Here is a 23,068-nt window from a genome sequence, read left to right as displayed (position 1 = left end):
AAGCAAGAGGTTCACCTTTGTATACTTGGAAAGCTCAGGTTGACCAGTTGCCTCTCCCTCTGTACACGGACTATGGATCACCTTTGCTTATTCTGACGAAATCTATTATGGTCAGAAGAGAAGCTGAGTCCCCTAAATGCTTAGCTACTTCTCCTTCACTAGACAAAGGTTCCTATGAGACAACAGGGCTTTTTCTGCCCAGAGTATTCTGGTCATTTTTTTTTTTACTTAGAGAAATGCAGTTTACACAGATGCCCAAGTTCTAGCCTTGATTAAAGAGTGGCTTTACCTTTACTGAGCAAAGCGACTCTTCTGGAGTTCATAGTTTAGAACTATCAGGATGGATTTTCCAGAAGTCAAGAGGGTGAAGACAAACCACCTCAATGATTAGGTCACTTCTCAAGAGTGATGATGTGGATGGAGAACGGGAAACCTGGTCATGGTTTATTCACAACCTCTAAAGGCTCCCAACACTCTGAAGGTACCAGGAGTCTGCATCTATGGTGAAGAATTCCCTTCAGTCCCAGCATTTCCCCTCCGTTCTTCTCTTACACCAGTGAATCTCATCTTGAAGAGCACACGGGTCATCTGGACAGCTACTGGACCCTACTTTTAGAGTTCGTGATTTAGGGATCTAGAACTAGGCCAGAGAGCTGGCATTCCTCACAATTTTCTGGGGTGCTAAGGCAAATTGTCTAGGGACCAACCACCCTTCGGCACTCCCTAGCCTTTCCTTCCTTTCCACACCCCCTGCTAGGCAGCCCTGACGACAAATAATTTTCAGATGCTTCTATGGGTTAGGCAACCTCCCTCTGGGGCTGCCTCCAGATGACCACAGGACGCCAGTGGTTATCTAGCTCAGTGTGCAGATGTTTCTACGAGGAGGACACGAATGAGGAGGGAAAAAACCTTGGAAACAATAGCAGCAACAACAAAAGAATGGAAACAGAAAACTGAGACAGGAGTTATATTGAAATGGAAGCAGTGGAGCACACTAGTGAGCACCCTGACATAGACAATACATAAGCCACCTATATTTTTTTTTTACACTTTCTGCAAAGATGAGGCCACACAGGGAAGAAATGATGCAACAGCCCACTAGTCTCAGCTGTTCTGAATTAACTACGAAAGTTGTTTGATTCAGAACCGTAGTCAAGCAACTGTTCCCACAATCAGTAATGGCAACCAGCTCTTTTGTATTTGGGATACTTGCCTTCGCATGTCATCATTGGGCCAGGCTCGAATCCCTCCTCACAGGTACATTCGAATCCTCCAATCACATTCTTGCAGGTCCCGTTTCCACAAGGATTGCCCACGGAACACTCATCCGTATCTGCAAGTGACCCGAGGTGGAGAGAAAGTGAGAGGAGGCACAGTGGGCTCAGACTCAGACACCACTTTTCGTTCTGTCCTAGTTCGGGGGTCTGCATTGTCTTGCTTAGTTCTCCATTCTTACAAAGAGGGAATGTGTGTGCCTTTGTAATCACAGGCTTAGACCTGGAGTTTGCCCTTGCTCAATGGCAGAGACAGTGAGAGATCTGAAGGCCTAGCCCTTGTATTTCCCACGTGGTTTTCTGCAGTCTGTCCTTACGAAGAAGTGCATGTTTCACACGCCCTAGATGCTCTGATGACTAAAACGAGGTTCCTAGAGGCAGCCAGGGGTTTCTGCTGGTTCGAAGACAAAAATCTTCAATTGTCCCCACGTTACATCACTGCCCGAGAAGGCTTACACATGATGGATTCTTGCCAGATATAAAATAGAAGACTAAACTTATGCAAAGTAAGAGACCTAAGGTTAGACAGAATTAATATACTGGATACAAATCAATATTCAAGTAGATTTTGTTGAATTTTTTTTTAAACCAGATGGTTTACATTAGACAAACCAAAAAAAAAAAAATAGAAAAAAAAAGAAAAAGAACTGTGGAGAGAGAATACATTTTACCAAACAAAAACAAGAACAAAAACAAAAACAAAAACTCTACAAAATACAGATGCCTCCGAACCCAACCACCTGGAACATTCACTGTTCTTATTCCTGACCCGGGCCTTAGGGAGAATATTTTCCCTTAGGAAGAAAGAACCCTATTCTTAGAAAGAGAACTGCCATTTTAGCCATCTGAAGCCCAGGAAAATAGTGGGCTCTTGTCAAGGGTTTCTTTTAGGCCAGGAGGCTCTTTATGCACATACACAGTAACAAACTAAAGCTTTCAACAAGGTAACATGGGATAAAACTTGTTTCTGTTTTGCTGCTAAACCACACTTTACCACCATGAATACTGTATCTCCTTTGATTTACTAGAAACATCAGTATCATGGCTGGTCACAGCTGCCGGTGTAATTTAAAACAAATCACTTCATTTGCATAATAGACTCAAGGGTGGGAGAGGGTGAATAATACACCTAGGCTCCCCCCTGAGCCTGCTCAGTTTTCAGACCCTTATATGAAGACAATACATTTTAATCTGAGCAGACATTCAGTGCTGATACCACATTTAACCCATGCTACAGCAACATTGCTTTGGAGTTCCTGACCATATACTTGAATCTAGATGACTGTCAGTGTAATTAAGAGTCAGTGGTCCACACAGGAGCAGTGTCCGCTGGACACCTTAGTGAAAAGACGAAAACAAGAAGCTGAATGGGCCACGTGACCTTTCATACTGTCAAATATACAAGATGCATATAAAAATTGCTATTTCTCATCTCAAAAGTATAAACTGTGGCCACTAACAGTATATTTTTAAGTTGTACTAAAACTTCTGTTTGCTGTTTGATGTTTCCAGTATCTCTTAGGACATGTCCAGTATCTGCCTTCCAACTTAGACTACGAGGGTCATGCAAGGAAGGGTCATCTAGGGTAGGGACCAACTAGCAGTCTCACTGAGGAATTCCTCAGTGGAGGAACAAAACTAGACTCAACTTTGGTAGAGTAAAAGCCAAGTAGCTCGATTTTTGCGTAATACAATTCCAAAGGAAGAGGCTGAGTCACTACTCACCCACACATTCATTCCCTTCTAGAATATAACCAAACGGGCACTCGCAGCGATAGGAGCCGTCTGTGTTGATGCATTGTCCATGTTTACAGACATCGGGCTCTTTGCACTCATCCATATCTTAAGTGAAGGAAGAAAAAACCCAGTAAAAACCAAGGCATTCTTCTCAAACTATTGTCATTTCTGTGTGTTCAACTGGGTTAATATCTAATATCACAATATAACTCATCCAAGTGATAAACAAGAAACAGAAGAGATAGTTTTCCCCAGGTAGATGTGGAGGAATAAGACCTGGAGGAAGGATAAAGAATGGCAGGGAGGACCCAGCTTGGAGCACTCACCAACCGCTGAGTCATCAGGGCCCACGATGATCCCACTTCCAAAGGGGCAGATCTGGCGGAAAGCCTCTGTGGTGGAGATATGCACTCATTAGTGGGCAGACCAGGGACAACAACAACAGGCTTCCCACGCCCCCATCCATTGTGTGGTTTGGCCACATGCTGCACACATTGGGAGATATGAATAAGACATCCAGGAACAAGGACGATGTGCCTATTCTTCGAATGACTGATTCATAACACAATTAAAAAAGAAAGGAACTACCATGCTCCTTTGATAAAATATGTCTAAATGGACATTCTGATTACACTTATAATTTGATTATCCTACTGGCTTCAAGGCTTGTACTGTTGTTCATGTCATGGTCATATGTACATGGGATCGTGAATGAGAAACAAAGGTGTTAAGACTTACCATCTGGCTCAGTGGGGCACAGCTCACAAGGGTCCCCCCAGCCTTCTCCCTTCAAAGCACAGCAGCATTCCTGTTTGGAATGGTTCCTGGATTTGGGCGATGAACACTTCCCACCCTCAAACTTGGCGTAACAGTAGCTCATTCGCAGATCTGCAACACACAATCCACAGGACTCGTCAGCTGCTTCCCTGCTGAAGCTTGGCCATATGATAGCGGATCAATACCTCTCTCACTAACCATAGCAATAATCCCATAAGTGATTGGAATTACAGAAAGGCTGAGACTGCTAAAGCCACAGGGAACCAAGAGCAAGTTAGGCTGAACAGATTTATGTTGCTTTATCCTCATCCCTGAGTTTACCCACTACTTCTAAGCAACCTGGTATGAATGCTACAACCATGTGGGTGTGGACTGGCCAACTGTGCCACCAGGGCGCATCCCGGAAGGAGCTGCCCATAGAATGGTGGGGACAAAATTCAAGTGGCACTTCCGGCAGACTTTACATGCACGCACACACAGCCACACCAAAATTCAATTCCCAACCAGAACCTGCTTAGTGGAAGAGAAAGAACATGGAAGGCAGAAGGCAGACTATGGGCAGGTGCAGGCACAATAACCTTCCTTTCAGAGACCGTATGCATTTCTTTCTCTTCATTATTGCTAACACCAAGGAAGAGGAGCACTTTTTCTTATGAAATGCTCCAATGTCGCATGACATAATTTTGGAAGCCAACTTTTCCCGTTCTTAGAGAGGAGACTGGGTAGCTGTGAGCAATGAGCTCATCTACAAGCTCAAACTTGACTTCCAGAGCCTTGCATGGCTTCTTCCTAATTCCACGGTGGCTAAGATCTGCAGATCTCGGGGCATGCTTCTGCACCATGGGTACCATTCCGTTTCGCTTCAGTTCTGACCACCCCTGACTTCTGCATCCTCTACCATGAGGTTTTCCAGACCAGAAAGTCTACTCTCGCAGCAGTGCTTGCCACCAAATACTGACTTTGTGGAGAAATGCCAGGAGTCCACTAGTCCTCATTTCTCAGGGGACACCCTTTTCATTTGCTTTAGTCTTCAAGTTCTTTGTCACATCCCTTGTTTTGTATACAGTGTCACTTTTACCACTCAGTCCCAACGCTGTCCTTGGATTGCTGACCTTACCCTAGACCCAGTTTTACCTTTTCCACCATTCTCCTCTACACCAAAAGAAAGTGTCTTGGATTCAGACGGAGACTCAAACGCCTGAAGTCCCAAGTCGGTCAAAATGACAGATTCCTTTCCCTGAATCTCGCAAGTAAGAATGTTCCTTTATAATGTGGCACCCAGTGCCAGAGTCTACCCTGAGTACAGTAGCATTTGGTGCTGCAAAACCCAAAACCAGTGGTTCTGTGGAACTTCTCCACTTTATGACTAACAGTAGCCTGATTCAATTTGTCACCTTATAGGAAAAAATCCCAGTTTCAAAATTCCAGGTTCCTGCAGAACCTGCACTGAGTAGAGATTTGCTTTCAGTCATGTTGATCCTCTGGGTGAGCTTATCCCTCAAGGTGGCCTGCACACAGAAACGGCTCCGTGCTCACACGTACACTTCAGCCAGAGCTCACTAGGATGCCTGTTACTAGTCCATCTGCAAACAGCCTTCTCTGACCTCTGAAATTTCTTTGGAATTATGAAAGTCCCTACTCGCATTCCTCAGTTCTGGCAGAGGATGTGGCTGGGTTCTCGCAGCTGGACTGGTTCTTCCTGCAATGTCAGCTTGCCCTGCGACAGGCCAGTGCAAACTGAATTAATAGCCTTGGAGTTTCCCCTGGCTTGCCACGTCGGCAGACTCGCACCTGGCCCCTCACTGCTTTCTTTCCGAGTGTAGGCCAAGCCAAAGACACAAACGAGGGGGTGGGAGTCAGGCTCTATCTGGAAGGGCCTGTAGCACACAGGCAGAATCCAGCTCTACCCCAGTCACCATTCTGAAACACTTGCGGTCTTCTGACAATTCCCTACAAGACCAAATCGACCAGAGAATTTGCAACGTTTCCCCTCATACTTCTGCAATGACCAACTGAAAAAGTAAAACAAAACCAGACAAAAGAAAAATAATAAGCGCACACAGGAGATGCAGAGACAATAAGACTTTGTCATGCACACAGTAGGCATGCCTGGGTGTGTACTGCTGCGACCTGGGTGAACACATTGCATTTCTACACTGCTAAATGGCTTCTCAGCCTAAAACTTGGCAAACCTAGGATCCCAAAGTCATATTTTAGAATCTTAAATTATATTCTAAACCTATTATTTGATGATATGAAGCAACCCACACACATAAAACAAACAAACAAGTAAAAGCACAAAGCAACATATAGACATTGACAGAAATTCTAAATGTAAATATTTATGGGCCTTCCCCACCCTGTAATTCATTAAACTAGCTTGTATAGCCAAATAACAATTGCATTGTTTAGGAATGTCCAAACAAGTTTCTGGGCTTTAACCAAACATTGTTTTGTGTTTACTTTCAGAGCCTTTTAAAGTTTTTTTTCCCTTTATTTTAAAGTTAATCTGGCAAGCCCTTGAATATTTTCACTACTGACAACTATTATTCTGTTTCCCCAGAGAGTCTGTGAATATGGGCATCTTTTCCTGGGGACAGGAGATCGGTTTGCATTCTCTCTGTCTAAGGGTCTTGGTCTGCACCCGCATTCACGTAGGCTGCAGCTTCCTATAGCTGATCTCCTCCAGGTTCTGGGATGTCAGTGTCTCTTGAGGATGCCCCACCTAGAAGCCCATCAGCATCTGTGCTTGTGGGAGGGAGAGGGGTGTAAGTGCCAAGGAAGTTGTATAAGCAACTGAAACCTGATGGATGAGTTTTTAACCTCAAAAGTCAGAATGAACCTTCGGGCATATGGCAATCATTAGACCTGTGGGTGAATGAAACAGCTTCCCGTTCACGGAGAGTCAGAGCTTTGCCATGTTTAAAACATGAGACCACAACAAATAAACACTGAACGATGAGAGCCCAAAGCTTTCGGGGGCATTTACCTTGGCACCTTCTTCCAGTCGAGGACAGGGAGAACCCTTCTGGACACAGACACTTGAAGCTGCCCTCCGTGTTGCTGCAGGTCCCCAAGGCACAGATTTCTGGTTCTTCCACACACTCATCAATATCTAAAGGGTTACACGTGTCAGAGACAGAGTGTCAGGGAGACCCCATCACTCACCAAACTGAAAACGCACAAGTCCAGTGTTTGAGTGGTTTCACAACCCTTCCACCAGGGAAGTGATTGCCTGTGACATTATTTTAAGGTGAGTTTTTAAAAGTTACTTTGGACAGACCTTAATGTAAAATGGAACCTGTAAGGACCTTCTCAGAGTTGTAATGATGACCCCCTTACTCATGGAGGTGCACAACCAATCAGAGGAGAGGCACTAACTCCACCCCACACTGATCTGGGAGCGAGGTCGGCGTCCCAGCTGCTGCCTCATCACAGCACAGCACAAGTCCAAGGCTGATCTGGGGGAGCCTCCCTCGGCACCCCGGGCTGCAATTTTCTCAGCACTCCATGCTGTAGCCTTAAAAACACTAATAGCCATATAAAGAAGCCCAATCCCATCCCAGATGATGACTGATGCTGGATAGTTTTGCTGAAGATATGAAATCCCTTTCATGTATAGACCAGGGCTATTCGTCCATCACAGAGATACCAGGATCTGAGTACGTGTGGATTAAGGGTTCTTTTCTTCAGCACTTCACGCAGGATATCGCCTGTAAGGGGTAACCCATTGAGAACTCAGAGTGGCTCGGGTAACCACTGTGTCGTAAGAGTTTTCCTAACAACGCCTAGCCTGTGTATGTTGGCCTGACTGTAAAATTACATATCCCCCTTTTCTTTCACAATTGTCTCAGTTTCGTGAATAAGCTACACGGCCATACTACTTTTGTGGAAAGCAGAGTCACTCTCCTGAAACAGACTCACCCATTCCCTGTGACTTCCAGCCGGGTCTATAGTGAAGGAAGGGGCTAGTCTCAAACCTTGGCTGTACCGCCTTCGTTAAAACTTTACAAAATATATTACGTATCCCTTGGGTCATGGAACTCTGTACTTCACATCTGTGCAGTTCTGCCTACACCACGATGTATTTACATGACTTTGTTCTTAAAAGGTCCGCCTAAGGGAAAGTCAAGAAACTAACTCCATTGTCTTGCCTTAATATTGTAACTATCATATACTAGAGATTCTAGAGACAAGAAATTGAGGTGATTATCTTCTTACACAATGCAAAACCAGCCTCCTCATCACTCCGTGTTATAGTGCATATTTTAATTATTGTTTTTTTGGCTTATTAATGAAGTTGAACTTTTCTTCATTGATTTGCATCATTCTTAAACTTCTTCCACCACTACAGCTACCCTTTCCTTTAAAAAAAGGTAACTTTTGTAAAAATGCTCAAATATTTATGTTTATTGTTATTATGAATCTTGTCATTATATATTTGCATGTGTCTATGCAAATGGTGTGCGTGCATGCATGCGTGTGTGCGTGCATGCGTGTGTGTGTGTGTGGCAGTGTGTGGGTCCATATGGACATATGTATACATGTGTGTGAGAGGGCAGAGGTTGATGTTGGGTGATTTCCTAGATCATTCTCCATCTTATTTATTGAGCTAGGCTCTCGCAGCTGAACTTAAAGCATGCTGGTTTGTCCAGCTGGCCAGCTTGACTCAGGGATCCCTGCCTCTATCTCCCAAGTGCTGGGATTTCCGGATGGCTACCACCCTCACCTGGCATTGATGTGGGTGCTAGATCCAAACTCAGATTCACACACTTGTGCCAACTGAGACATCTCCCAACCCTGTTTCTTTTTCTTATATTAAACATTAGCCTGGAGGTACCAGGTTCCTAATAATAGGTACAGATATTGTAGCATGGGCACATTTATGGATCATCTGGGGAGTTTTTTCTATTTCTCTGTACCTCTAGTCTAGCTATTTTGGGGAACTTACATAGCAATCACAAAGAAAATTATATCTGTCATGAAGAAAGGCAAAACAAGTGTCCGAGAGATGGCTCAGAGGGCAAATACCCTCGCCACCATGACTCGAGGGTGGGCCTTAAGCCCCACGTGATGGAAGGGGAGCACTAACTCCCCGGTGTTGCACTCCAGTGCCCGTATCACACACACATGTAAGCATCTGCACACCATCATGCATGCACACACACAGATACAGATAAGATTTTTTTTCTTAAAAACAAAAATGGCCAGAGAGAGAGGAGTCAGCAGGAGAGGGCACTGCCGCTCTTCCAGGCGGAACCCTGGCGTGACTTCTGGCACCCACACGGTGCTTCACAGCCATCTCCGGTTCCAGGAGGTCTGCTGCCCTCTTCTGCCTTCTGTTGGCACCAGGCATGCTCGTGGTGCACAGACACGCACGCAGGCAAAACACCCATACATAGGAAATAAATATTTTTCAAAAAAAAAAATAACAGAAGAAAAAAGTTCAATGACTCCTTTAGACTTCACTCTGATAAGATGTTTCTACTTAAAATATCACCACTGGAATGTGGTAAAAATTGGATTTATAACAACATTTCTCATTGGCAGTACTAAAAGTAGAGGAAACTAACACCCACTAAGATGATGGGAGAACTGTTTAAAGGCAGGGGTGTGAACTATGTGACTTCTTGAGAATCCATCCAACTGGCTTATTCATAAAGTTCTTGTAGTGAGAATCCTTCACTCAGTGAACAGGAATCTGTGCTGAGACTAAAGGGATGGAATGATGCATAAAACTTGCTGAGAACTTACTCTCCAATATAATACATCTCGACCCACCTACAGCTGGAGACATCACAGACAGGCTACACAGCCACTTTCAGCCAGCCTTGCAGGTGGGCACTTAGAGAGCTTTTGGGGATGTGGGAGCTGTGGTTAGCTGTCCACGACGGTCACGTAAAATCATCTAATTCGGAAACGCCATCAATGGGAAAGAGCTGGGGCCTCCTAAGCAGCTTGCGCATGGAGAAAACTAACACCCCCAGTGATCAGGACAAGAACTGGCCGCTCCTGTCTTGTCATACGTCACAGCCTCTGACTTAGATTTAAAAAACACATATAAAGGTATTGCAAACTGCAGAGGGCATCACAAAAATGTGTGAGTTCGGTGATTCTAGTGCAACCCCTTAGTCTTTCTCACCGCTCGTCAGCGGCCCTCACCTTCACATTTGTCTTGCTGTAGGCTGTATCCAGGTGGGCAAATACATCTGTAGGAGCCATCCAAGTTCTGACAGGTTCCAGGGGCACATTTCCCAGGATCCAGAACACATTCGTTGATGTCTGCAGAGAAAAGAAAGCCGGAGAGAGGCCCCTGCTGGCATGATTTCCATTAAGCAGAACAAACTCAGTCAAAGGGAGCGGAATTAAAGCAGAGACGTACACAGGGCCCATTAAAAGCCACAAAAGTCTCCCAAAGAGAAAGCAATCACTTTAAAAGCTTCCCAAAGTGTGTGATACAGCCACGTTTTACTCCACCTGCCACAAATTAAGTATTTCAAGAACAGAGCGGCGTGTTAAAGGGGTTTTAATGATTCTTGAAAGACTCTGTGACCTTACCTCTGGAGAAGTATTTTGAACTATAATGAATCACAGCTATGTGTCTAACATTTAACAGCTAAGATGTTTTCTATGACTATAACCTAATTTTAAAATAAAAAGAAAAATGATATGTATTTTTTTAAAAAAAATTAAAAAATAAAGTCTTTACAGGCAAGATTAGTGTAATCCTACTGGGATTTTTTTCCCCACTAGCGCCCCATAGCGGGATTAGAACAGGGACTCCCTGGTTCTGTGCTGGGCCTCTGGGGACATTTTCTCAGGAACTGTTCTCCTTTCTTTCTTTTTAAATTTGAGAACTTCATAACTACAATGTATTTGCATACTTTTCACCTTCCTGGTTCCCCCCACCCCACCCAACTCCTTTTTACCCAACACCCCCTGAATTCATGATTCTATATTTATTTTTCTGTACACACACACACACACACACACACACACACACCTAAGCCAATTAGTTTCCCTTATTAGCACACATTACGGCAGACCCCTCAGGACTGGCCTGTCCCTCTCACCCACTCAGGGTTTTCCTGAGCCCCACACTCACCCACACAGGTCCTGCCATCTGGAGCCACCTCGTAGCCCTCATTGCACCTGCACTGGAAGGACCCCACTGTGTTGACACACTGGCCATTTCTACACAGGTTCCCATTTCCAGTTGCGCATTCATCAACATCTGAAAAAAAAATCTTTGTTAAGTTCCAGAGAAAATGTCCAAATACCAGGCATCATCCTGAACTTTGGTGGCCTTTGTGGACTTGGCCAAACATAAGAACTTAAAATGAAGGTCTGGTTTTAGCTGCAGACCCAGCCGTAGGAACCCATCCAACTATAATGAAAAGATTGCATTATCATATTAAAGCTGTTAATTTGCATGATAACTTTGTAGCAGTTTTGCTTAGACTTTGTATATTTTTTGCCTTTTTGCATTTTTATTTAAAAAATTTAATTAGTATCCACAGAATTAGGTTTCATCATGGAATTTTCAAACCAAATTTGTTTTCGTAGATTTTCTGCTCCACCCCGACTACCCCTAGGCTCCTTTCAACCCCAAACCTCCTTTTGCTTTCATTTCTAATGTGTACCTCTGCCTTCCCCATGCTTCCTCAGCACCTTCTCCCCGCCTCCCCGTTTCTGGTCTCTTTATTTTAGATTTTATTTTTAAAAGGTAAAACTGATTTACTAGATACATAATTCAGAAGTCATACTTTGGTACTACATTTTGAAATATTGAACATTAGCTTCTAACTCTATACAGTATTTGATTCATTACTGCTTCTTAGCTTCTCTCCTTAAAATATTTAGTTTAAAACTGCGGGTTTCCTTGAGATGGTTTCATCCATATTTCCCATGCACCTTGCTCATACTCTCATTCCTAGAGTCCTTCCTGTCCTTCCTGTCCTCCCACTGACCCCTTCCTGATCCCAAACATTCCCCCTTCTGCTTCATGTCATCTGTATACATGTTTTACATAGTACATACATAAAGTTAAGTCTAGATTCTGCATCTAAGAGAAAATGCCTATTGTGTCTCAGAAAGGGAATTTTATATACTGCAGAGAGGCTGCAGACCTGCTTCTGTATATTGTAGCCTAAAGCTTTTGTCTTAAAATTTATTTAACTTATATCAAAGCAGCTATAAAATTATAGGTGCTGATACACAGTTTAATCAAGGCAATAGTTACTAAATATGACTTTTAATTAGCACATGATATTTGATAGTCATGTGACCAACTGTCAGGTAGAAGAAGTTTGGGTACAATATAAGAGCAGCCTGCACCCTGGCCGTGACACAGGCAGCTGTATAACGTGGTGACACTCGCCAGCATACTCACCTATGCAGTCATTGTTGTGAGAAAGGATGAAGCCATGATTGCAGCGGCAGTTGAAGGAGCCGATTGTATTTCTGCAAGTCCCATTCCCACAGGCGTCTCTCTCGCACTCGTTTATGTCTGGGAAGAAGAAAGGCCAGAGAGAGAGGGCGCTATGACTAAAGGAGAGAGAAATTATGTTGTCCCAGGAGAGAAGCTGAGGCTGCTCAGCAGCTCCCCCTGGAGGCTGGAGCAGCTGGGGCTGCACAGCAGCTCCCCCTGGAGGCTGGAGCAGCTGGGGCTGCACAGCAGCTCCCCCTGGAGGCTGGAGCAGTTGGGGCTACACAGCAGCTCCTCCCCCACCCCACCCCCCCGAGGCTGGAGCAGCTGGGGCTGCACAGCAGCTCCCCCTGGAGGCTGGAGCAGTTGGGGCTACACAGCAGCTCCTCCCCCCCCCCCACCCCGGAGGCTGGAGCAGCTGGGGCTGCACAGCAGCTCCCCCCAGAGGCTGGAATATTCTGGCTGATGGCATCAGTGCCCTGGAAAAACTGAGGTGAGGGCCTACACCTTGGAAGTCCAGTGTTTCCTCATGGAACATGGGAGGAGGCAAGATGAGGACATGAGAACTGGACAGGAATTTTATCCTATTTGCTTCTCAAATTCTCCACCCTTGCCACTTTGCTCAACTATTTCCACTTGAAAATGGAAAACCTTCTGCGTGCATCTGGACCTTCACTCGCTGCCACCTTTGGCAAACTTCTGCTTTCAGGACTCGTACTCCAAGTTACCCCAAAGTGACTCATCAGGCTTCGCTCTGCAATCAGCAGCAGAACTCCACTCTCCAGCTACCCTGCCACTCTGGACACGTCTCCTTTTCCCCACTGGTGATAACTTAGCAATCCCTCTGAACTCAGCTAAAGGAGGAGATGGTACTCAATCCGACTCAGTTAGAAGCTCCGGCATCGTCTGTCTTTTTTTATTGGTCTTTGATTTTTCTCTCTGGTGCACTGTGAAGCTTATCCTGGCAGCTAGGATATTTCTGCATTCACCATAGCAGCTAGCATCGTTCCTACATACTATACTGAGGGGGAAGTAGAAGAAAGGAATTATTTGTGATTCTGATGGAGAAGTTATTGCTAGCTCCCCAGAGCCTTGAATATGGACTAAGCATCACATCCAGATAAGTGAGTCACTGTGCCAGCCACCTGGGAATTGGGAAGGCACAGCAAATCTGTTGTGTTCGTCCACGGCCAAGCTTGTTAAGTTCTTTGTTGGCAGGTTTCAGAAAGTTTAAGTGGAGGGGGGGGAAGGAGGAGGAGGAGGAGGAAAAGGAAGAGGAGGAGGAGGAAGAAGGGGAGGAAGAAGAAGAGAAGGAGGAGAAGAAAGAAGAGGAGGGGTAGAGGAGAGAGAGAGGAGACAGAAACAGAGGCCGATTATGGAGAAGATGAAACATCATTCATCAATGGACCCCGTTAACGTCAAAGGCAAGTGGTTTAACCAGGGTTCTGTAGGCTGTTCTTCCGGTATAAGTTTGATTCGTGGGCTTAAAGGCCCTCAAAGGCCTTGAATCAGAAGAAGAAGGTAGGAAGATGAGGCTATGATGGCTATGTGTTTGTAGAGCCTCTGACAGTACCGAAAAGGAGGACTTGAAACCTTCGCCTCTTCCTCTTTTCCCATACGAAAAAGATCCTTCACTTTTCCCCCTGTAACAATTTTCATTTTGCCTTTGAAGATTTGGTATGAGGTGGAGACCCTTCTCACAAAAAAATGTCCCTACATTCAAAGCTAGAGTCTGGTCTGATAAGTGAGCTCCCATAAATACCACCCAAAGGCACACACTATTACCATTAGTACAAATTAAGTTGCCTTTTAAATACATTTTCTCAACTTATCTGTTAGTTAAGCACTCCCCCCCCCCCCCCCGTGGCTGGGAATGTGACTCAGTGGTGGAGGGCTCCCCTAGGACGCACGAGGCCATAAGCTAGATCCCAAACGGCGAGGAAAGGGTTTCTACACGCTGGCATTTTAACGGACAGCAAGGAAGAAGATGATTGTGTTCAGACCGCCAAAGACTAAGTGGTGTGTCACTGTGTACCCACCCCCATTTTTATTTTGTAAAACAGTGAACTAATTAGCAAACAACTTAGTATTAACTCCTGCACTCACGCAGATGCAATTAAGTTCTTCACTAGGATCCAAAGGAAAGCACGGACGGTGGACGCATGCTTACCCAGGCACATGGTTTGATCTGCATTTGTCTTGAAGCCGGTGTGACAAAGGCAATAGAAGCTTCCCACTGTGTCGATGCACTGCCCGTGGCTGCATATGTTGGGGATTTCTTGACACTCGTTGCGATCTGTAAACCAAAGGCATGGAAGTTATGTCCAATTGCATGCTTTCTTACACGGAGACTTAGGGCATTAATGACCAAACAGCTTTCTTCCGGGCCTTACTCTCAGAGTTCATCCTAACTCAAAACGGACGTACGAAACAGACACTGGCATTCCTGTCTATTTTCGTGTTGACATGAGTTAGATCATACTTTAATACCAAGTGAACCAATGAAACAGTTCCTGCCACCAAAAGTATTTTGAAAGAGGAAAAAAAAAAAAACTTAGGATGGGGTGAAGTGTTTTATAAAGTGCCTAAACAGCATCTCAGACTGTGGAATGAATAGCCCTAGGTGTTGGTGCTAAAGTAAGATCACAGACACTTTGGGGCTTCCTTTGAAAATGTCCAGCAATGTCAAACACATAACGGTGTTTCTGAAATGGGACAATGGTGTAATTGAATAGATGCTCACAGCCTTCTCGCTTTGTCTCACGCCTACAGCTTTCATTCCACCACATCCTGTTTTGAGCTGCAGATCCAGGCTGCTTCTCTCCCGGGTCTACAGAGCCACCATTCACAGCCACATCAGAGTGACAAGGCCCCACCCTGGCAGAGATCTTTCTAGTAACCGGCTCCATGCAGATTCTATCAAGACGCTGCTTGAGTCTCACACGCGGGAGGAACTGGGATCACACAGCTCAGAAACTACGGCTAGTCCGCAGAGAAAACAGTTAACAAATCTCACTGTTCTCATGTGAGGAAGTATTTCAAACGAAGAATGGATGGGCAAAGAAAGGGGATTTTCACTTTCATGGTCAGAAAAGGAAGCCGCCCTTGAGGAAGGCCGGTCACCATCAGGTGTTGCTGGATCTAGGAGTATGTAAGGACCAGATATGTGTCTTAGATCTCTCCTTTATCCTATTTTATGACTTTTTTTTTTAAAAAAATAAAACATGGAGTACTTGGAGGTACTGATGACAAAGCAAAATTTACCACTTTAGAGAGTCCAAGGGTAGAGAGCTCATTTCTCTGGGTCCAGAAAACTAGGGCTCTGTAAGAACCAGATTTCTAATTCCCAGGAGATCATGTCTGAGGTGTGAGAGGTTTGGCCAAACTTTGGAGTAGGGGCAGGATCCCACACAGGAAGAGCAGAGACCAGAAGAAAGAGGCTGGGGATGTAGCTAGGAGAGGCATTTCTACAGGGGTAGGGTTGGTTACTGAGGTCAGAATGGCCATCTGAGCTCAGCTCCCCCTCAAATCACACCTAGAACCAGTTGATTTGGAATTTGTGACAATGTGCCTATGAATTCATATTCAAATCTCACAGGATGATATTCCCATTTTAAATAGAGGCAGAAAGAATGCTTTGCAGTATGCCTGGAAACTACCAGGATAAGACAGTTCTTAAAAAATATTTTAAAATAGGGCTGGAGAGATGGTTCATAGGTTAAGAGCACTGACTGCTCTTCCTGAGATCCTGAGTTCAATTCCCAGCAACCACATGGTGGCTCACAACCATCTGTAATGCGATCTGGTGCCCTCTCTGGCATGGAGGTGTACAGTTAGTAGGAACATTGTATACATAATAAATAAATCTTTATATAAAAAAAATACTTTAAAGTAGACAACTGCAATCTCGGCACGCAGGAACTGCTACAGGAGGAACTGTAAGGAAGCCTGAGCAAAGGAGTAAGATCCTGTCTCAAAAATAAACAACAAAAGTGAGATGGGACTGAAGATGCTTCTAGAATAAAATCTTCAGCCCTTCAAGCTGAATAGTTACAAAGCGCAAAAGCTTCCATAGCTGAGGGCAGTTGAATTGTGGGCTATACAAACCGCTCACCCAGGTTTACCCTGACGGTACCAGGTGCGGTTTATATCAACATTCAATAAGAAAAGATAAAGAGAGTAAGCTGGAGGGGGCTGTAACTGGTTGATTTTTGCCAGTCTATAAATAGCCCAGCTTAAGGGCCAGAGTAAATAGTCTAAAATGGCACACTCAGTATGACCAGCCACTCTTTATTTTAACTGGACTTATTTCGCCCAGCTCCAAAGAAATATAAATTAAAAGTAAAATGCAGGGAAGTAGAGCCAGAGCCAAAGGTCACTGGGGTATTGTGCTTGGTATCAGGGGGAGCCGCATTTTTCCTGTTCTGTGTCTTTACTTTATGGATAATCTCAGCTCCATTGGCAGAGTGCTCAATACTTGCACATGCTCCTTTAAACCCAACAAAGCAAATCTTGGTTCGCAAAGTGACTTTTTTGTTCTGTTCTACACCCTCTTCCCACCCAGGTCTCACTGAACAATGGGAAATTCCCTTCAGAGAGCAGCATACTTCCTACTCCCTAATCACCGCTGGCCAGGAGAGCCAAGGAAAACCTGATCACGGCCCTCCCGAGTCGTTTCATTCACAAAAGCACAAAACCCAGGAAACTCACTTGGAAGGGAGCCCCGAGCAGGGGGTCATACTCTTCCCGACCTTCACTGTTACGACTGTAACCACAGGCTTACATGAAGACCCGTCTGAGGTCTTAGTTTGCCTCTGAGCTGAGACACCAGGGTCTTCATTTTTGTACCCTTAGCTATGGATGTCATCAAATGGTGACTAGATTCACCACCTGTGGAAGCTGACAGCACACTCCCTGCTTACTCACACCGCAGCCTGACAGAGGTGGACAGCCCACATTCCTAACCTCCCGCTAACTGTGGGTCCTGTGGAGGTGATGAGACCCTCAGTGTTTGCTGCTTTCAGGGAGTGATGTGTCAGCAAGATGTTTGGGAAGACAAGGGTGCGGTGGCAGTGCTGTGTTTGTGTGTGTGTGTGTGTGTGTGTGTGTGTGTGTGTGTGAGAGAGAGAGAGAGAGAGAGAGAGAGAGAGAGAGAGAGAGAGAGAGAGAGTTGAATCTGTTTATATAGAAAGGTCTGCTCCAACTCAAGGGAGTGCAGCCTTCCTACATACATAAAGGAGGTGGTAAAAACCTGTCTAAGGAAGATTATGTAGAAACAAATAATAGTAATAACAATGGTAATAATTTGGTAATGAATGCTGATTTTATGTATGTGAGGAGGTGGATATTTCTGGGTGGGGTAGGGATATAGGCAATTATTTCTGTAAATGGCCTCTGTTTTGCTTTGCAAATACCTTCTCCATAAAGAAGGCAAAAAGCTAAGTGTTTATATATTCCAACAATCTTCCTGTTTTTTCTCTTTAGTTACTTTGAGTTTATCAACCTAAATCTTTACTTTTATTCCTTAGCCTGATAATCACTGAAGAAATGCAGGCATCAGAACTGCCATGGTGACGGTCTCGAGGGGGTGTTACTTACCGTTGCATTGCCCGGTGGAGGTGAGGCGGTAGCCCGGCTTGCAGTCGCAGCGGTAGCTGCCTGCAGTGTTGATGCATTCAGCGTTGCGCTGGCACACGGGGCCGTTCTGACACTCATCGATATCTGCAAGCAGCAGAGAACTTAATCCAGGGAGAGCAGAGTCTGGTGTTGTCAGTGTTATAGATATTATTTGGGCTCTATCTTTTGAAATGGTAGCTATATGTAGACTGTCAACCATCCTTGATTTAGAGGAAAAGGTTTGTTCATGACAAAATATTGATACCATCACACACTGAGCGCCATCACACACGCTCGGGGGGGGGGGGTAATAACCCAACCTTTCTATAACGTAAAAAATTTGGCTAGAGGCCTGCTGCTCAAACATTAAGTAGAAATGATTCCAGCTATCCTAGAGAGTGTCATATTTTTAATAAGCAGCAATGTCTCCTCCACTAAAATATACAGGAATGCCATCCTCTCTGCAGGAGAGACGAAGTATGATGCGTTAGAAGGAAGCCTTGGAGTCTCTGTGCACATGGCCACAGGAGGCCACCAGAAGTCCATCTCATGCTTGCCAACATTCTCCATATGAAACCAAATTTCTTCCTCTCACCATTTAGGATTCTCTCATGTGTTTGGAGCATTTTTTTTTTAAATTATCATTTCTATTTTGGGTAAGCAAATCTCTATTTCAAAGAGAACACTGACTTTAACATTTAGCTAAAGATGACTGTCCTCTTGTGTTTGCTCTGAAGAAAATGAAACAAAAGCAATTTATTTGACACACCCAGGAGTTTCAAGTCTTTTCTTATCAGTTGGGAAATGAATATATCCAGTGTTGGGGGATGATGTTCTAGAATAAACATCCTAGTTTTCCCCTTAAGAGTTAATTTTTTTTTTTTAAAAAAGTATTTTCCCCCATGTTGATCTCTACCATGTACTTTTCTTAATTCATTAATTTTTAAAATATTTGTGTCAAGCCTGGGAGAATTTTCTAGAATGCATTTTTCTATTCTAGCTCTTGAGTTGAGTCCAGTGTGGTAGAATTTGCAAAGGTGTTGCTAAGCAGCTTGCCAGCTGCGTTGTGTGTGGATGTGAAAGAGTCACACCTACCTTCACAAACGAGCAGCTTGTCATTATAGAAGAACCCCACGGGACACTCACACCGGAAGCTGCCAACCATGTTGATGCACACTCCGTTTTCACAGACCCCCGGGATCTCCCGGCACTCATCAATATCTAAAAACAGAGAAGCCCTTGTGAGCAACCGTGTGGTCCACGACCCTGTGAAAGCTGGAGACAGGACTGGAAAGACAGACACACACGTCCTTGGAGTTAGGTTTTGTTGCAAAACATCCAGTTTGTAAGGCAGGGACCACTTTTGAATCTACTGAGCAGCGTGTACACCTGATGAGGAGGGGAGGATTGAAGAGATGGTCAGCTGGGAAGAACTGTCACGGGAGACTGTGTTTACTAAGCCAGAGGTTTGGGCTCGTCTGCATCTTCTCCTGGAGGGCCCCAAGGGGCTACACCACCAGTCTCTGGTTCCTGGGGCATCTGTTACTCTGCAGAGGCACTGGGTTTTCTTACTATAAGCAGGAGGCTCCATAGGGTATTTACTTGCCAGAGTTGTAAGGGGACAGCCATAGGCTAAGGTGGAGTTTATTTTTATTTTATGTGCATCGGTATTTTGCCTATATGCTTGTCTGTGGGAAGGTCTCAGATCTCTGGGAGTAGGAGTTACAGGCAGTTGTGAGCTGCCAGATATGTGCTGGGAGTTGAACCCGGGTCCTCTGGAAGAGCAGTCAATGCTCTAAACCCTTTAACTATCTCTCCAGCCCTAACGTGGCATTTATAAGAACAGCAGAAACCTCAAAAGAACACACCCTGAAATCCACCTGTCCCAGATTCTTTTTCAAGAGTTTGACTAATTTAGAACCCGTTCTTTTAGTATAGATTAAATCATGAAATAGGGACCCCAACATTCGTTATTTCTAAATAGAATGATGTGTTATTACCAAGTATAGCAAAAACAGACTGAATCAAATCTTTAGTCATTGTTAGGTACAAAATAGCAAAAGGATATTATTAAGTGTTTTCTTTTTTCTGTCTGGATTTTATTTCCACTTGGAGAAGTTAACATTTTAAGACAAGATTAATAAACATGCTATATAGTTTTCGCTGCCCAGGAAAGGACTCTATATGCCAACAGTTCCAAGACCTTTTAGGGGGAGGATATAAACTCAAATAAAATAAGGCTTTACAATCCTCTAAGTATTTTGTCATGGCAGAATTTGGTAACACTAAGTACACTGCTAAATACCATGTTTCTAGTTGCCCAGAGCTAGAAGCCAAGCAAACTGTGAGTCAGACTGGGTTCTGGTCCCAGCTCTGTTACTAATTAGCTAGGTGGCCCTGGGTGAGTCCCTTCCCTTTTTCTGGGCCCCTGTCTCTTCCACTGGAAAGCAGGGAATTTGGACAAGACGGTTGGAAGTCTTCCCAGATCTACTGGAGGATGGTGCTAGTGCCATTCCAAGTCCTTGCTGACTGCCAACCGTGGGAGCCAGGCATTGCCGGGTTACATGCCTGGACTGCCCATGGAGACCCATTACCATTAGAGGCCACTTACCTCCCAATCACAGATTCTAGACAGATTAAAAGATGTTTTGGGAAGGAGAAAAACAGAGTAGCTAAGGCCAGGTGTTCCATGCCAATGTCATTTAGCAGTTTTTCTTTCCAAACCATGAAGTTTCTTTGGATGCTGAGTGGCCTGAGGAGCCATATGGGTTTAGCGCTAAGAAAGCCTGCTGATTGCTGGACCAGGTCCTTGTTTTCTTAAACAAGGTCACTGGAAAGGCTGATGTGGATTTCGGTTTTACTTACTAGGAATAAGGCAAGACAAAGCAAGCGGTGGTGTCTGCTACCAGACGCAGTCGCGGAGGCTTAGGGGGCATCTGGGGATGGACATAGGTCCCATGAGGGGGACCCCCAGGATGCAGCAGCTCCTGCTGACTTTGGTGGTGTTTGCTTCTAAACTGCAAGGGCACTGCCTATGCTGGTTAACCTCTGTGCAAGGCCTCTCAATCCTCGGTGCTTCCTAATCTAGTCTGAGCTACTATCCCATGGTACAGTCTGCTTCAGCTCCTACATGAGACCCTACTACGGAAAATTTTTTTTTTTTTCCTCAAGACAGGTTTCTCTGCATAGCCCTGGCTGTTCTGGAATTCACTCTCTCTGTAGACCAAGCTGGCCTTGAACTCAGAGATCCACCTGCCTCTGCCATCCTAGTGCTGCGATTAAAGGCATGCACCATCATGCCTGACTCTGTAAAGATTTTTATACCCATGACATTCTCCAAGTTAGGGACCTAAAGAGAGGCCGGGGAGACAAGATTGATAAGCAGGGGAGCTTTGTGTAACAAACCCTCATTAAAAGAACTTTAGGTAAACTTAGAAGGAAATACTGGGAAATTAAGGTAAATCCAAAGTCAGCTGGTCCTGCCCTCCCTTTGACACTGAGGGCTGTGATTTCTAGGCTCCTTAGCCAGGACCAGTGAAGGCTTCTGCCCATTAGGTGGCGCTGCAAAGGGCGTCACATCATATTTCAAATGAGGACCTGGTACCTCAAAACTGCTTAAGGCATCATTTAACAACTTTTCCTTCTCAGAAAAGAAAGGGAAAAAGCAAACCTAAGAAAATGATGGTGTGTATCCCCCCGCTTTTCATACAGTGACTGAACCTAGGAAAATGATGGTGTGTATATCCCCACCCCACCCCCGCCCTGAGGCAGAGGACCCCGCCATGCTCACAAGCACACCCACTTCAACTCACCCACGGGTAGACCAGTGTAAATGTCAATGACGAAGCCTGGCCTTTGGCTTCCACAGAGGGTAGCAAACTCATCTGCGAGAGGTAAACAAAGAAAGGGCAGGGGTCAGGGCTGAGCAAAAATTCAGGGAGAGAAATAACTATGTAAACATTTGTGAAAATGTTTTCATCTGAAAATCCTGCAGATGGAACCTCGGCTGTAGCACAGACACTGAAGGAAAAGTGACCTCACTGTGAATGCGGGAGAAATGGGTTTCCTTTTCCTCCATCCTGGATTCTGTGTCTGACTTTCATGTGGGTTCTCAACATTGCTACTCAGGCCCTCACACTCATGGTGTACACTGAGCCTTCTCCACAGCCCAAGGCTAGTTTTAGATACATTAAGAAATTAAGCTCATTTATTAGTCATATTGGTTTCCCTGATGTTTCCAGTGTTATAACATAAACAATGCTAGCACTGTTTATATTTTTGTGATCTGTTGAATTTACAGGTCTGGTTATAAATTTGGATATAAGTTAGAAAATTAACTCTATCACTCGGTTTTCAGCGGAAATGACCACAGTCAACTAAAAGGTCAATGCTCGCCTTTGTAAGTCAAGTTATCCCTCCGGAAATAAAGAATGTCCTCTCTTTCTCTCTCTTTACGAAGATTGACTTTCTCTAGCAATTCCTGGCTAATTTATCAACAACGGTAGCCACAAAACTAAATGTCACCTGTGCTGGGGATGGGACACTGTTCACAGGGCTTATTCCAGGCTCTGCCAATGTTGTAGGAGCAACAGCACATCTTCTTGGTCATGTTGAACAGGAGTTCCCCGTCACAGGTCTGGTTGTCGGCATAATAGTTTCGGTAGCACAGGCTTCTTCTCATGTCTAGGAGAAAGGAGAACAGAAGGGCTGGTGATTTCACAGACTCTTCACAACACAGCAGAGCTTAACACGACCCTCCCCCACCAAGGCAAGTATATGTGGCGGCCCAGCTGTGTAAGAGCAGAAAACCGTCGTACACACAGCTTCTCGGCTGGCCACGCTGCTACAAGCAAGGCCCTCGGAGAAACGCACTCTCTGGTGTTCCGTGCCACGGAATGAAGTCATTATGTAGTTCAGCCTTAGCAAACTTTACACGGCCCTCCACCCACGCTCCCCATAGCAATTCTCCACTGCCATTTGGCAGCGCGTCTCTTATTTCCGACTCATGATGTTTTAATGCTGTAGGTCAGTGCCGAAATATAATTGTATAAAGACACACCTATAAGTCAAACAAAAGAAGTGCTATTAAACTGTTTGGCATCTTCCAACATCACATTTTAAAGAAAAACCCTCAACCACCCACACATGGTGAAAATGCCAAACTTATGGTCTACGAGGGGCACGTTGGGGGTCGGGGTGAACTTAACTACAACAGTTCAAAGGAGAGAAGCACTCT

General features: G+C 44.8%; 1 protein-coding gene across 1 annotated transcript in view; it reads right to left on the bottom strand.

The window, feature by feature from the left end:
• The window catches only part of Fbn1 (fibrillin 1), a 205,486-nt gene that overhangs the window by 21,824 nt on the left and 160,594 nt on the right, over positions 1–23,068 (bottom strand). The window contains exons 42-54 of the mRNA XM_038330599.2: positions 22,357–22,515; positions 21,645–21,716; positions 18,928–19,053; positions 17,815–17,937; positions 14,387–14,512; positions 12,181–12,297; positions 10,894–11,022; positions 9,951–10,070; positions 6,778–6,903; positions 3,750–3,899; positions 3,338–3,403; positions 3,000–3,116; positions 1,214–1,333 (exon numbers count right to left, since the gene is read on the bottom strand). Coding sequence (XP_038186527.1) covers positions 1,214–1,333; positions 3,000–3,116; positions 3,338–3,403; positions 3,750–3,899; positions 6,778–6,903; positions 9,951–10,070; positions 10,894–11,022; positions 12,181–12,297; positions 14,387–14,512; positions 17,815–17,937; positions 18,928–19,053; positions 21,645–21,716; positions 22,357–22,515 — 1,551 coding nt within the window. The remainder of the gene's footprint in view (positions 1–1,213; positions 1,334–2,999; positions 3,117–3,337; positions 3,404–3,749; positions 3,900–6,777; positions 6,904–9,950; positions 10,071–10,893; positions 11,023–12,180; positions 12,298–14,386; positions 14,513–17,814; positions 17,938–18,927; positions 19,054–21,644; positions 21,717–22,356; positions 22,516–23,068) is intronic.

This window comes from Arvicola amphibius, chromosome 5 (assembly GCF_903992535.2).
Source record: "Arvicola amphibius chromosome 5, mArvAmp1.2, whole genome shotgun sequence".
NCBI lineage: Eukaryota > Metazoa > Chordata > Mammalia > Rodentia > Cricetidae > Arvicola > Arvicola amphibius.
This window is presented reverse-complemented; position numbering and strand designations above follow the sequence as displayed.